This window comes from Anomalospiza imberbis, chromosome 8, assembly GCF_031753505.1.
Source record: "Anomalospiza imberbis isolate Cuckoo-Finch-1a 21T00152 chromosome 8, ASM3175350v1, whole genome shotgun sequence".
Taxonomy (NCBI): Eukaryota; Metazoa; Chordata; class Aves; order Passeriformes; family Viduidae; genus Anomalospiza; species Anomalospiza imberbis.
This window is the reverse complement of record NC_089688.1, coordinates 31,968,789-31,984,764: the sequence shown is the minus strand read 5'-3', so window position 1 is coordinate 31,984,764 and position 15,976 is coordinate 31,968,789. Positions and strand designations below refer to the sequence as shown.

At 40.7% G+C, this 15,976-nt stretch overlaps 1 protein-coding gene across 2 annotated transcripts in view; it reads left to right on the top strand.

Moving 5' to 3' along the window:
- CHST15 (carbohydrate sulfotransferase 15) overlaps positions 1-15,976 on the top strand; it is a 46,216-nt gene that overhangs the window by 15,076 nt on the left and 15,164 nt on the right. The window contains exons 1-3 of one of the 2 annotated variants that reach the window (XM_068198275.1): positions 2,926-3,035; positions 11,160-12,225; positions 12,972-13,311. In XM_068198275.1, the coding sequence (XP_068054376.1) occupies positions 11,683-12,225; positions 12,972-13,311 (883 nt within the window). In that variant the 5' untranslated portion in view covers positions 2,926-3,035; positions 11,160-11,682. Of the gene's footprint in view, positions 1-2,925; positions 3,036-11,159; positions 12,226-12,971; positions 13,312-15,976 lie in introns of those variants that run through there. The other variant, XM_068198274.1, reaches the window with a different exon arrangement.

Genomic DNA, 15,976 nt, shown 5'->3' with positions numbered 1-15,976 from the left:
GTTTGCTAAGCTAAATGTTGTCTTTATATTGCAGAAAATGTTGCAGAAGAGGCATGGTGTGAGGGAGTGCATGCCAAATTTCTCTTGGTACATTCATCATTATGCAGAGTTGGGATTTTGGTTTGCTTTTCTAATTTCATTTTCCCCTTGGTTTCTTTTCATTGGGATTGAGTAAAGAACATTCTCAGATTTTTATCTTGTTTGTTTACAATCTGGAGGCCAGCTAAGTGCAATGTAAGGCATGAAAAAAAGGTATTTGTGGTTGTGTTCTTTCCAAGTGGAAAACAAGCACACTGAATCCAAACACGGGAGAAACCTGCAGGAATAGAGAGTCGAGTCAAGGGAGCCAATGGTTCAGTGGCTGAGGAACAGATTTTCTTATTCTTGTCCTGGATATTACAATATTTACTCACTGGGTTCCATAGGTAGCATGAAATTTTTTCCCTTTTGTTATGATTGTTGTAAATTGGAGGCTTTGTGCAGTTGCAAGATTCCTGGGCTGGATTTTCCCTGTGATGAGAACAACACCAAGAGCTGTGATATTTCTGAGAGGCTGGTGACAGAGTGCAGCACATCCTCTCTCCTCCACTCATGGAAGCTAAGATATTTGAACTCCTTTGAAGCTTGTGATAGAAGTGTTGTTCTTTAGATGTGATGATGTGAAGACAGGAGAGGACAATCGTGAGAGTTTAACCCATTATCAAATGGCTTTATCTTCCACACCAAGTGTGTGCTCTGCCAACCACACACACCTCAAAGCCCAGGGTGCAGAGCTGCAGAAATGTCTTCAGAATGATGGGATCTTAAAAAATGTTTAATAAACATGTATTGCACTTTTGTGTAGTTAAAAAGCACAGACTACAGAGGAGTGAGTGATGGAGCCCAGGCCTTTGATGGAACACTTAGGAATAGTGGTAGGAGACTTTGGAAGCAAATGTTGCTTGACTTCTGCAGAATAAACACTTTTCTAGGACGTTGGAAGCAGTATAATGATATTATATCAAAAAGGTTTTGCTTAATTAGCTGTAGCCAGCAGTTACCTGCAAGAATTTTATCTGGTGATATTTTAGAGATAACTAATTAGAAATTTCTTGAGAGCACTTAGAGCTTTCTTGGGTTTTCCACTTTGGGCTCTGATCTGCTGCACTTTGTAATGAACAAAGTGGTTTATTAGTTAATGGACTGAGGTTTATCTAATGTGTCATTGCTTAAAGAATTAAAGTTGTTGAACATTTAGAAAAGTTATTACTAAGCTTGGAACAGAGTTGGGTTCTTTTAAAGTGCTGAAACAAAGCCCCAGTTGTGATTTGGCATCAATGAATAGTTTGAGTTGAGTAATTTTTGTTTGAATTTACAAGAAACTTTAATGACAGACTCTAATGCTGAGTTTGTCTTTTCAGGATGCAGCTGTGTATGTTTCCTTTCACCCACTCAGCACTAGATGAAAGATGAAATGCCCTATTCATGAAAAAGCACTTACATGGTACTTATGTACAGATTAGACACGTTTTTCCATCCATTTCAATACATGTCTCACAGAGAAGGCACCGTATATGAGTCACAACAAAAAGAATTCAGATGACTCTGTTAAGATAGTAAAGTTTATGGAGAAAATTCAGCTTGGGGGTGGAGGAAAATCCCTTCTCAGCCACTAAAAATCAAATGAGCAGCTGCGAGCATTTACGTTGCTCTAGAATTGCCATAACTGTATTGTGTTTAAAGCAAAGTTAAGCCTCACATAGAATGGGTCCCCTTTCAGAAAAACTGCTTATATATATATATATGAAGTGTGAAGGTGTATCAGATGAATTCTAGTAGATACCACTTGGTTGCATTATTGCATGCAAAACCATTTTACCACAGCATGAGATAAACAGGCACCGAAGGCATTAAGTGATGCAAATTCTATTTATTCCATACAATGTTATTCATCCCTCAAAAGCAGCCTTAAATTAGCAGCTGATCGCTCACAACCCACAGGATTTAGCAAATTGCGCTGCATACCCCTTGCAAAGTGGCAGAAAGTATTAGAGATCAGATGGTGGATGGAATATGTTCCTTGCTTTAAATCAACCTGAGGTAGCAGCTGCTAAAATCAAGGAAAATCAAATGAGTAAAAGGAATAAGACTGTTATCAGAGTAACTCATAACTGTGAGTTATACCCACTATTTTGCAGCATGTCAAGGCTGAAAATGCTTGGCAGGACGTTGGAAATATGCTCAGAACATTTTTCCCCCACGTGCTGGTTCTGGACCAGTAATCAATGCAAGAGACAAAGAGCTGGGCTTAAAATAACCCTTCAGCACTGACAGATCCCTTCCTGCAAATCCAACTGTGCTGCACCAGCTCTCCTCCTCTCCCTTGGGTAAGAGTCAGCTGCCACGCTGACTGTGAAGGTTTATTTTCTTTTGCACAGTAAAGTGATTCCACTATCCCAGGTTGCTCCATGCCCTGTCCAACCTGGTCCTGAACACTTCCAGGGATGGGGAATCCACAACTTTTTCTGGTGTTCAGGTAGAGTGATGGAATCACTGTGCTGTGCTCACCTAACTGGGCTCTGCATCCAGGGAAACCCTTGTGTCTGTATGGAGTAAGCTGCTCCAGAAGAGCTGTTTGAGTAAATTGCAGCAATATCTTTCCAGAGAGTCAATGAAGCAGCTTTGGGAGCCTGACATTAAACAGGATTCACAGGAAGGAACAGGTAACTACAAAACAGCTGGGTCTGAGACGTCAGCTCTGTCAATACCAGACCAATTCTTTGCCTTGGGTGTTTTCTGAAGATAAACACTTATTTATTTCTGATTACAGCCTGACTGCAGGGCGTATGAGAGCTGTATTTAGAGATGATATTTCTTTCCCTCTTGCCAGCCCCCAAACCTCTTCAGTTTGTTCGATAAAAATAACTGCAGTGAAAGAGCTTCATAACAGATTCAGCCTTCGTGCGCTGTGGTTCCCTGTTGCACTCGCGCTCAGAACAGGAATTTGGCTGATTTGTGGGATGAGAGTGGGATGTATTCCTTGAAAGAGCAGGCAGGTAAGAATTTCTATTATTGTAAATTATCGTGAGGTCCTGTGTTGGAAATGAAACTTCAGCAGCTGCTTGGTCTTATTAAAAATGTAATACAAGCATTTATGGCAAGACCAGCCTTACCACATTCCCTTTCTACACCTGAAGTTGTATTTCAGGTGATCCCTGTGCCTTCCCAGGGAGCTCTTAGCCTATTTTTTTTCCCCCATATAACAAAAGAAAGTACATAGGGCAAATTTAGACTGAACAATTCTCACGGATATGAAATCATTGCATGAATTGTTTGACCTTCTACATCTGTCTTTATCTAATTTTGGCATTGGTGTCTCTCTGGACATTTAAGTACTGGACTCTGGACATTAGTACATTAAGAAAAGGTGCACTTTTTCTTAGGAAGTGGTAAAAATTAACTCCCAGTGGCATCAGTACTTTGTTCTGGCTCTTGGTGAATCGATCATTTTAATGAGGGACTGGCTGTTTTTTGTTAAATAGATGCAATTTCTGGTTGTGTTCTGAATGTCAGAACTTTCTAATCTGGCTCCAGATTTTTGGGAAAGGAATCTGTGAGCCCCATGGGATGGGTGCATTGGTTTATCCTTAGTTCCATGGAAGGACCCCAGGACCATGTGGGGTCTATTGGGAGGTTGCTCACAATTACTATGAGGATTGAAAATAAAGATACTAAACTTCAACACTGCAGAATGATTTCTGAAAGTGGATTAAAGTGGCTTTTTGTGAGAAGAAATGCACTGGAGTAATTTATGTAAAGACACAGATTTTTTGTACAGTGAGCAACTCTTTCATATTCAATATAAACCTGTCAGTGATTCTGTAGCACGGCACTATGTGAGATGAATAGGAACTAAGGGAAGGGAAAAGATGAATTGCTGGAGCTGTTGCACATCGTAGGCAGCAAGTTTTGATCAGGAGTTGAGAAGCCAGTGTGCACTGCAGGCAAAATTCTGCTCCAAACATCCTCAGAAATGTATGAAAACATCACGCTACTCCATGTTTGTACAGAGGGAGGATTTAAACACATTGATGGGAGCTCTGCCTTGACACAGGAGCTCCAGGTGTGTGCTGCCACAGGTTGGGTGGCTTCTGGTGCTGCTTTTTTCTTCCAGGGTTTTTGGACCTGTATTTCTGGAGAAATTGCTGACTTTTGATTCTATTTTATTTTCCTGCCTGTAATTTTTATCCTGCAAGTAGCCCAAAAAGTAAGATTTTTGATTTAGACTGATTTAGATCAGATAGAATAGCAAGAAGGAGCACTGAAGTCATTAAATATAATTGGTGGGTAGGTTTTTCTCCTGCTGAAAAATGCTTTAATTTAAAAATGGGTAATACTGAGGTTTTTTTATTTTCACATTCTTGAGGCAGACCAAACAACAGCACATCAGAACATGTGGCTGTGGCCTTTTAGGAGTGCAAGGAACTGGACCTTGGTAATTTCCAGGAACTTGCACAAGACTTTAGGTGCAATAATGCATTTCTGGGGAAGGACATGACCCTGCTGTCACTGATCCAGGTCAGGGAGCTCCCTTTCCCAATCCCCACTCTTTTTTCCTTGCTTCCAAGGCTCTGTTTGTTCAGGCAGTGTTTGTGCCCTAACTGAATGGTGATTCAAGCTCAATAACTATTTCCTGAGCATCGCAGCCCAAATAATATAAGTCATCCTTATGTGATTGATACTGTTATGCTGAGTTTAGGGGAGTTTGCTGATTTTTTTTTTTTTTTTTTTTTTTTTTTTGCAAGTGGAGCAAGGAATTTGTTTGATTCTCACATTTTATTTGGACATGTATGGATGAGGAAGGAGCAGATTGTGTTTGGTTTAGATTCTGCGAAAGGAACCAGCTGGGTTATGGAAGAAACCATGGCTGTTTTTTAGGCAGGATTGCTGATTCAGTGGTGGTTCAGGAGGTTTTCTTTGGCTTTAAAAGACCATGAAATGCATTCTTTAAAGAAAATTTTAGACTTGAACAAGTGCTCAGCAGTTGTTCAACAGGTTGAGTGTGCAACCATGGTCTGTGGCCACCTGCTCTTGCTTTTAGGATGTGTTTTCCAATTGATTGCCTTGAAAATGATTCCATGGGTTTATACAGCATCTTGGGAGTTGCATTTATTGATGATTCTTTCAAAATTAGGGGGTTTAAGTAAATAAAGGAGCTTTACATAACTTCAGTCTGCAGGAGGTTGCTGAGCTTTGTAATGAGTCCTGTGGCTTTTCTAAATCACTGCAATTGCTTTTTGCTTGTTTTTTTTTTGTTTTGTTTTGGTTTTTTTTTCCTTTTTTTATTTGCCAGAAGTTTGCAGAGCTCAGTGATTCCTGATCCTCTTTTTATTGACATATCATCTTTCTGGCATCTTCCCGATTTCTCTGAGGTAAATAGATGTGAGTTCAGGCAAAGTTTATTTCCAAAAATGTAAACTTGAGGAGCCAAATGTGTCCAATAAGCAGGAGAGAGAAAATCTACAATTATTTCACTCTCTTCCTTACATAATGTTCTTTATTTTTTAATTTAGCTTAGATTTTATTCCTTTTTTTTTTTAAATATTTTTGTACTCAATTTTTTATTGAAATGGTACAGCCTGCCCACTCACAGGATGAACTTCCTCCTGCTGTACAAATACTCCACTACCCTTGTACAAATACTTCAGGTTGTTTGTGTGCTGCCTGTGTTCCGCTTCAATTCTAACCATTTCCAGTAAGCTTGATAGTTAAAAAATATCTGTAATTGTAAGGTTTTGCAGGTTTTTTGTGTCCAGAGGTCATACATTTATCCTGCCTGGGCTGAAGAATTGCTGTTGTACATGGACAGTGTTGCACTGAGTGATGGAGGAATGGAAAAGGAATTACATGATTGTGCTGCATTGCTACTAAATATTGTTGGGCTTTTTCTTTCCATATGAAAATGTTACGAGGATTTCACTCCACCAGCCTCACTTTGCCCTTTCATGTTTCCATTCCTCTTGGTGTGAGTCATGGAAAGTTTATCGTGGTAGGACTGTGGGCAGCCTTTCACTTCCAGAGCTGCATCTCTGTGACTAATGACAGCCTTGTCTTCACAGGAGCTTTCAGAGGGAAACGTTTCCACAGGGAAGTTCATTTCTGGAGTGTTCAGGAGGGCGTGGGATCAGCTTTGCTCTGAGATTTCGAAAAACATCAGCAGTGCAAACCGAGACCTTGATTTAAACAAACCTTCCTGATTTGGCAGGGGAGGCACTTAGGCAGAAGGAATATTTATACAGATTAGTGGAAACAATTAGGAGACTATGGATAGAATATCATAGCTGTTACTCTAAGAATGGCATTCGATATATTAAATTAGGAGCAATGTGATGTTCCTGGCCAGATGATTCAGCAGTATTACCTTTTGCCTAGTCTTTTGTTTGGGTTTTTTTGGATAAAAGTGTTTATCCTTAATTTTATCTGTAGCTTTTTAGGTAGGCTTCATCCTATCTAATCTGAGAGCTGGTGGATTATTTTCTCACTTGCCTTAGACATCCATAGTTTAGGTTGTGAGCTGCCCATCAGGACTGATTCACCTGAAATCTTCAATTATATTGTGTGAAGGGAGGAAACAAAGTGCTGTAGCTCCACTGACATAAGTTCAGGGGAGCATTTATACTCCAGGATGAGAAATGTCTTCCTGGTGTACCTGAAATGTGTTTATAAGAGGTTAACAGCCACCTTTTCATGTGGTGGGAGGAGAAGCTGACTGTGATTAGAAGTAACGAGGCTACGGAAAAATGTAACCTGAAGAGCTCCAGCAAAAGTTTGATTTATCTTTATTTTAAAGAGTTTTGAAAGAAAGGAAAGCATATTAAATATTAAGGAACTGGTGACCTGGAAAACAGGTCATACATATAAGTATATATACATGTAAAATCTGTTCAATCTGTTTTATCTTATTCATAAAGGAGAATTTTAGCTACGTGACTGAGCATATGAAAGCAATTGCTTTTTAAAGTCTGTTGGTCTCTTCTCCCAAGGGACAAGCATTAGAACAAGAGGAAATGGCCTCAAGTTGCAGCAGTGGAGGTTTAGGTCGGATATTAGAGAAAATTTCTTCATCAAAAGTGTTGTTGAGCACTGGAACTGCCCAGGGCAGTGGTGAAGTCACCATCACTGGAGGGATTTAAAGCTTTGTGGATGTGGCACTTGGGGACATGAGGCATTGGTGGCCTTGGCAGTGCTTAATTAACGCTTGGCCTTGATGATCTTGGAGAGCTTTTCCAACCTCAGTAATTCCATGATTCTGAGACTCTGTAGCCATTTTGGTTGCAGTCTTCCCTTGCAATCCTTAAAGAGAAAGGGGAGGAAATTTTATGAAATATTTATTTAGTAGGAATAATACAGAATTTCAGGTGTTTTCTATACAGTTAACAAAACCCGCATGGATGATGAAAAATCTCGCATGTTTTCTTTTGAGAGGAATTTCTCTTTTCACCCTATGTATGAGATGAGTAGGGCCTGGTGGGTGCTGTATTTTCAGTGCTTTGGTGTGAGGTTTTGTGGTTTGATTTTGCTGTTTGCTCTCGTGGTTCCTGCCCAGTGGTACCTGCCAGCCTCCTCTCATGCATCCTGAGCCCCCAACAGCCCCTCCTCTCATGGAATGCAGGAATTGCTCAGGGAAACTGCCATTAAAAGGTCTCACCTGTTTGCTATTAAGTTCTGTTTCATATAAATACCTTTGTTAGCTTGAGACTGCTTGAGTTTGGAGCAAAGTCCCCCTTGGCTGCAGTGGGAATAAATTGAAATCTAGGAGAGCTTTTCCTTTTTTCCCCCCATTCTGCTGTGTGTCATCTTGTATATCCATATTTCCTCCTTAGGCTATTCCCAGAGATCCTGGTTTTTATGAGGAGGGCTGCTTTTGGCAAAGGAGCTTGCAAAGGTTGCTGTTGATTTCTGCTCTGTGGTTAGGGCTGGCACGCATTAATGTACAGCAGACAAATGCAGTATAGACGTGATCATAAATAATTCACCCTTCCCTTCAACAAGGGGAAATTACATGCTACATTATTCAATATACAAAGACACTGCTTGTTGTGTAAGGAGAGTAATTTTCTGCCAGTGAACAGCCAGCAGCTTTGCAGCTAAAATATAAGGAGACACACATGGTTTATTACCAGCTCAAGCCTCATAACCTTCCCTCTGCCTGCAATCCACATCCTTCTGCTCTCAGGAGTGGAATACAAAGAGGTGACGTGTGCTGGTGGCTGTGGTTGTGGCTGCTGGGAATGTTGGATGGAAGGAACAAAAACAGGGCACTGTGGATGTCTTGATTTCATGGGGTGAAGGAGGGAAATGAGGGCTGGGGGAAGATCCTGCCCTTCTGCTGAGCATCCTTCATGCCATGCTAAATTCTTGGGGAATGAACTTCTATCAAAAACTGCTTGGGAAAGAGAAAGGAGTGACACTAGGGAATTAGATCCTTTTATGTGTTTGTTACAGTTCAATTTTTTTATTTCATGAACGTGACAGTGGAAAATCATGTAAAATGGTGTGTTGGCAAGTAGCAGTTATTAAAAAAAATGAGATCAATGTCTCTATTCTATTAGCTGAGTGATCTGTCATTGTCCTGTGATAGGTCATCAGACTGATCAGCTAATTAAGCAGCTTGATGCAGTGCTTGTGCATGAGCTGGCAGAGTTATGGTTGCTGGTGGAACTTTAAATTTCCCCTCATGACTGGTGTGATTAATATTTCAGTTTTACTGTAGCCTAAACATGTTTCTATTCCCCCCCCCCCCCGTGCTTGTATCAGCTTCCTGATAAACCATTTTCTTCACCTGCCAAAGATGTAGTTAACATGGTTTTTCCTTGGCTTTGTAATATTTGTAGCAGATTTTCATGAGAAGTGTCTGCAGCTGGGAAGGGTTCAATAAATTCCAGTCCATTTTTTAACACACAAATGGACATGGGACAGAGATGGTTATGTGGTTTTTCTAAGGTCCTGTGGTCTGCATTAATTAATGTATTTCTGATTGCTCTTTTTAAAAAATTTGAGAATTGACGTCAAATGCACAAACCTGGAATTGATCCCATAAGGCTATCTCAGATAAATCTGTTCAGTCAGTGTCACTGAGCAGGTTGCAAATCCCTGTTAGAAGAGGACTGGAAGATAAATTGGATTTTTAAATTATTTTAAATAGCCAGTGCATAGGAATTGGTCTATGAAAATGAACAGCAAGGAGCTGGAGAGTAGAGGTCTGAGAGGGTACTGAGGTGGATGTCAAAGAAGAGGAGTTCAGGGTAGAAGAATTACATAAAAATCAATGTGTAGAACATGATAAATGTAATTGAAGAGATGCTGTGGGGTGGGATTTGGTTACCAGATCTTTTCTAGGTACTGCTTTAACCTGTAGCTTCTTCTTCATGCTTCTTTTTTCAGAGGGGCTTTTTTCACCTTCCTCTTTTATCTTTTGTGATGAAGGCCCTCATCTCCATCCTCTCTTTTTTGCAGCTGGTTTTTTTTTGTTGTTGTTGTTGTTTGTTTGGGTTTTTTTGTGGTTTTTTTTGTTTTTTTTTTTGTTTTTGTTTTTGTTTTTTTTTTGTTTTTGTTTTTTTGTTTGGGGTTTTTTTTGAGCTGTCTCTGTTTTCATTACTTCCTCCATTGGATGTGGATGCTGCCTGAACCTGCCCTGACTCTGACTCTGTCTCTGGCCTTCTTTGTTTCCTCTTTGAAAATGTTTGATCAGGGTCCTATTTCTACCTGAAATATTTACTTGGGAAGTGGGAACTTCTCACTTCTTCTCAATATTTCCCTTTCTTGTCCTTCTTCTCACCACCATTGGTGGTGTTTGGACAACCATCAAGGTCTTTCCAACCTTGGCTCCTTTCCATAGTTCCTCTTTTTCCTTTGGATGTTTACTGGGGGGATGTTTTACACATAAGAAAGCATAAACTTTCTAGTTTTAAAATGCCCCATATGAATCTGATTTAATATCTCTAATTGTTCAAACTTCTGTCAAAGTCATCACAGCTTTGCTCCTTTGGAGAAGTTTTCAAGACCGGTCTCTGAGAAGTCTTGCACTGATTTCTTTCCTTTTGGTTTAAATACAGTCAGTAATGATTATGCTGTGATTTCTGTCTGCCTCATCTGGCTTAGAGAATAAACTCATTAAGGAAATGAACTTTTTTGGGGTGTAAGGAAAGTATTTTGCAAATACTTTTGTTCAATATTTATCTAATTATTTTTGAGTCCCTGAGACACAGCCTACTTGCTCTGATTGCAGAAATCCTCCCATATGTGACAGTGTTCAGTGGGAGAAACATCAGAATACAAATAACTTCTACAAAAGCACTTTGTCTCATGCAAAAATGCAGCCTGAAGGATGATGATAAATGTGGGATCTGAACTGACTGCCCCATTTGATCAGGACACTTTTGTAGGAATGAACCAGGAGTTATTATCTAGAATTATAGCAGTGTTGCTGCATAATAAAATAGGTGTTGATAGAGCTAAAGGCAAAACAGCCAAACTGTGGGACTCATAACAGTAATGATTATACTTCTCTGATTTGGTGAGTAATAAGAGGACCCATCATTTTGTCCAGAAACCTGAGATCCTGTCATTAGCCTTTTCCTTGTGTCTGTTTTCTAATCCCTTCACTTTGCTGAATGCTTTACTGATGGCTTTTGATTTTTTTTTTTTTTTGTTTGACTTTTTATCTCCCATATTTGAAAGGAGACTGTTACTTTATCCCTGCCTCAAACAGGGTCCTACCCCACTTCAGGACTGTTCATTTAAGGTCCTTAGGAGCAGATAGAGTGTAATTATTTAAACCTGTGTCACTGGATACTGTCCAGAAATGCTCCCATATTTCAAGAGCAGATTAAGATCTGTTGGGTGGGTTAGTGAGTCGTGTAGAGTTACCTGTAGTGCCAACCAGTCACTGATGTGAGCAGATGGGTGATGGAAAATCAGGGGCAGCTCGCTGTGGACCTGGAGCCAAATGTTCCCTGGGTTTAATATCCTGAGCGCTGTAATTAACAGACTTGGCAAACGGCTGGCATCTTTCAAATGGGAGTCTGAAATGACTGGTGGTAGGTTGTGCTTTGCTATGGCTGTGCATGATGTGGATATGATGTCTGGGTGTGTATAAATATCTGGGTTTGTTTCTCTAGGTTGGACAATGCATCTCTTTGGAACTGCCTCTGGGAAGATGAAGCTTCCAGCAGCAGCAGTGCAGTTTGGAACCTGCTTGTTTTAAGAGAACCTGGAAATTTCTACCCATATTTGCCTATTCCGGCATAAAGCAGCGGAAAATGAGTTATTTTTATTTTTTGCATATTTTCACACTACATAACAATTTTTTTTCCTTCTCATTTTGTTCAATGGGAAAAACTTGAGCCAGTTTTGTAGCTGATCCTTACTTCACCACATTCCTCTTACTGAGCCAAATTCTTGGGAGCCACATCCAGAGTACATTTATTTTTGTGTTTTGGTGGTGGCTGGGCCTTCTTTTTCTTTCTGTGACACATGTCACTTTTTATTCTGTTTTGAACCTGTCCTTTTGCATTGCTGAGTAGTTGTAGAACCACTCCAGGAACAAAATAATTTCAGAGTTGCAGAAGATGACTCATATGCTTCTGAAACTTTTTTACGGCTGTGCTTGGCTCATTAATGTAGGAGTTTAACGGTAGTAATATGAGGTATTGCATTAATTGCTGCATACATTTATTACCAAATGACTTGCACAGACAGTGTTTCAGATGCCGTGGACCTGATCACAATAACCAGAAGTGTCCTGTGTGCAGAGGAGAAAATAAAATCCCTTTGTACATTGACAGCAAGCAGATGAAGTGGCTCGCGGTTCTGGAAGTGAGGACTGATCACTGTGAGAGCTGGAATGGGTTTTTCTGCCTGAGGAAGGGGAAGCTCTGCAGTTTGATGTTTGGGTTGATCATAATGACTCTGGTGATGGTATCCTACATACTGACTGGAGCCAAGCACGGCCTGCTGCTGATCCCATCTCCCTTCCATTACGGAGCTTTTGCTAGCAATCCCAGCTTAATGGACAATGAAAGCCTTAGTGACATGAAAGACTATTACCAGCCTTCAAAAATGAATATTTCATATGTAAAGGATTATCCAAGCATTAAATTAATTATTGACACCATTACTTCAAAGATAGAGTTTATAACGAGGCAGCGCCCTGATTTAGAAGAGCTGAGGAAGCAAGAGCCACATGTAAGTATGAATTGAGGTGTGTCTTAAGCTGCTTTTTATGTCCTTATTTCAAGGCTTTTGGCTCAATCTTTTGCCTAGATATAAAAAAAGTGCAACTGCTTGCATGTTCATGTAGTGATTTACACCATCTAGAGTCTCCTGATTTGTAGCAGCTGAGAAGTTGATATTGTAGATCACATCCCTCTGAGTCATGGGCAGGATGGATGGGTTCTGTAAATGGTCTTGACACCTGAAGCAAAGAATCGGGCAGTCTTCTGGTAGCAGTACAGTGTCACTGAACTTTTACCTTCTCTCATGCAAAATCATTGTGACTCACATTTACCTGTCACCTGAAATGATAAATAAGAAAAGAGCCTTTCTAATAACTGCTTGCCAGGGTGTCTTCCTGAAAAATCATTGCAAACCTTGTATTTCAGAGTTAAAAACTGGAAGGTAATTTGATTTGAGTATTAGGTGTCTCACTTTAAAAATCAGTTCCTGGGATTACAGAGGAGTTGGGGTGATTATTGAGGCCCTTTCTGGCCTTAAAATAAAAGGATTTCTAAATACTTGTCTCCCAGCCCAGTGGGTTGCACAGGATTTGGTTACGGTGCCATCAGAAGGAATAAATGGGGCCAACTTTGTTGGTAGAAATACCCAGGCAGTGTTTCTGTTCTCTCACCGTGCTAAGTAAGAAAAGTAAGTGCTAAGTAAGAAAAGTTGATTGCTTGCTGCCTTGACTGAAATTGTTGTTCTTTATGTTGCAGATGTTTTCGGTAATTCCTAACAAATTCCTTCCAAACAGCAAGAACCCTTGTTGGTACGAAGAGTACCGCGGGAACACAACCACGGATCCCTACGCCACCAACTCCTACGCACTGTACTCCAAGCGCTTTCGGATCATCTTTGATTACCTCAGGAAGGTATTTTGGAACCACTTGTACCACTACAAGGACAAGCACTACCGCCTGCGCTGCCTGCCACACTTCTACATTATCGGGCAGCCCAAGTGTGGCACCACGGACCTGTACGACCGCCTCCGGCTGCACCCCGACGTTCGCTTCTCAGCCATCAAGGAGCCCCACTGGTGGACCAGGAAACGCTTTGGTGAGTCAAAATGTCCTTTGCTAGGCAACTTGTCCCTCCTTAAAATTTTGCAAGTATTTGGGATGAAGTTTATACATTTGCTCTGTATTGGCTTGCCTAGAAACTGTCGCACTACGACACGAAATAACTCGTGCGCTCACACTAAGATCAAAAGAGCAAAGGGAAGTAACTTTTATTTCTGACTTTGCAATCTATAGAATTCCAAAAGTGACACTGGATTGGGATGAAATTGCTACCTCTCCAACCACTGGTTAAACCAACAGTCTATTAGTTCTCTCTTCCCACAAAGAAGAGTGCAAAACAATCATTATTTACATGAACAGTGTGTGAGACTTCAGTAGAAAGATGTAAACATCAGAAGGCATAGAAAACTTTTAAAAGAACTTTAAAACTTTTAAAAGAACAGGGCAACAAGAAACCTCTGGTGTTGGTGGTTTTGAGAAATCCAGGTGGTGGACGCTCAACCTGCTTTTGTTCAATGGTGTTTTGGGTTAAGGCTCTTGAGAAAATGCACATTTCATTTGGTTTATTTGAAGCGGTTTGGAAAATCTAAGGGAAAACAAAAACAGTGCATAAGACCGACCTTCTGAATTTATAAAGGCAAGAAGAGAAACTGTTATGTTGTCATGGGGGAGTTTAAGAGCAGCAGTGATAGTTTTGTACTGCAGAATTCTGTAAAGCTTTTCTTACATCAATAAATGATGGGTCGCTATTTAAAATTTCAGTCCTTATGGTTCAATAAATACAACTGTGGCAGGACCTTCATTAGTGCCACAGCTCTGGGCAACACTGATCAGTAGAGATTCTCTGCATGAGGAATTTCTCTCTCACTGAGGGCCCTGTACATATTTTTGATCCTTTTTCTTTTTCTTTCATTTTTATCATTATTTCCATCTCTGAAGGCAGACTTGACTAGCTGGGGCTGTGGCCAACTGGAGCAAAAGGCATCCACCCCTCATCATTGCACCTCCAAAGGGTGTCTTGAGGCAGTGGGGCTGAGCACAGAATTTCATCCATCTGAAGTGTTTTTCTCCCTTCTTACCTCTCTCTGGATGCTAAGGATGGTCTGTCTTGTGGTTAGAGATTAAATGAGCTGCAGAAGACCCATTTGAATTTCCTAACTGCTCCCCTCTACATGTGGATGGGTGTTGTTCCCTCTGAATTCCACCCAGACACTGGATTTTCCTCTTCTTGGGTCTGGCTGTTAAGTGCTGGCATGCCCTCACTTTGTATGACTTTGGTATCAAAGATCAAGGACTTTTCAGTGATTTTACTGTTTCCAACAGGAAGATTCTGTTTATTTTAGTGACTTCTGAAATTTCTGTTTCTCATTTGCTCTTACTTTATGGCAACAGACAGAGACTTTGGAACAGAAAAAACTGGCACTGGAGTGTAGATGAGGACTTTGATCACTACTTTCTTTTGGTGCTTTTCTAAGCTTCCTTGGAATGGGAAAATACTGAATTTCTGTGGCTAAAGGCAAGAAAGGACACTTTCTGAGGCACTGGGACACTGGCAGTGCTACTTCAAATTCTTTACTTCTCCTACATGTGGTCTTGTTATTTCCATCTTGTTTCCCTGTGCCCTGGATCCCAGAAGAGCCTTTGAGCTCCTGCAGACAGGGTTTTGTTCCTTGCTTCTTGGTGAGGAGCTCTCAGCCACAGAGATGGGAATTGATGATTTTGCTGTTATATTTTCAGTTTTCTTCCTTTGCAAATGCCGTAAGAAAGTTGCCAAAATAAATACTTTGGACATTTTCTAAATACTTTTTTGGTAAACTAAGATGTAAAGCCATGTGATGAAAATACAGGTTTGCTTTTGAGATAATTTAATCCTGTTTGAGAAACACTGGAGGCACCAGTGTGAATTGGGGGGTGAAACCAAGTCAAGCAAAGAGAAGCATCGTGGTGCTCCTTGAAGACCCAGGAGAAGGGACTTGTTGATCACTCGTTCAGCAGCTGGCTGAAGACAAAACATGGGAATTATGGAATAGTTTGGGTCAGAAGAGACTTTAAGCCCATTCAGTTCCACCCCCATGGGCAAAGACACCTTCCACTGTCCCAAGTGGCTCCAAGCCCCATCCAACCTGGCCTTGGACACTCCCAGGGACCCAGGGACAGCCACAGCTTTTTCTCATGTTCAGATGAAGTGATGGAAAGTCACTTTCAGATAAAGTGACTGTCAGCAAAATCTGCGGAGGATTTTGTGTTCCATCGTAGTGCTGGCAGAAAAAGCTGAACCCAACTGATAGCTCAAACTAAAATGTTTTACACCTCCACTTACATTAACTTGAACATAAATGTTTGGAATGAATTTTGGAGGAGGTAATGCACCCAGCCTCACTTCAGCAAGACTGGACTCACTAAAGCTCTGAACCTGACCTACCAAACAGGCAGAAGAATGTAAAAAATCAGGCTGGAGTGCATCTAATTTGAGAACAAGGGTGAATTCCTATCTCTGTGCTGGCATTCACAAGCCCTCCTCTTGCAGTCTTGTGGTCAGCCACTGGGGACCGAGTGCTGATCCTTGAAGAGAACATTCTTTGCATTATTCAGTTTTTTTGAAGTTGTTTTGTAAAGCTGGAGAATGAGGAAACATTGAAGAGCTTGTGGTCTCATGGGAGAGGGATCTGGAGGGATGACCTTCTGATCATCTTAGCTGTCTG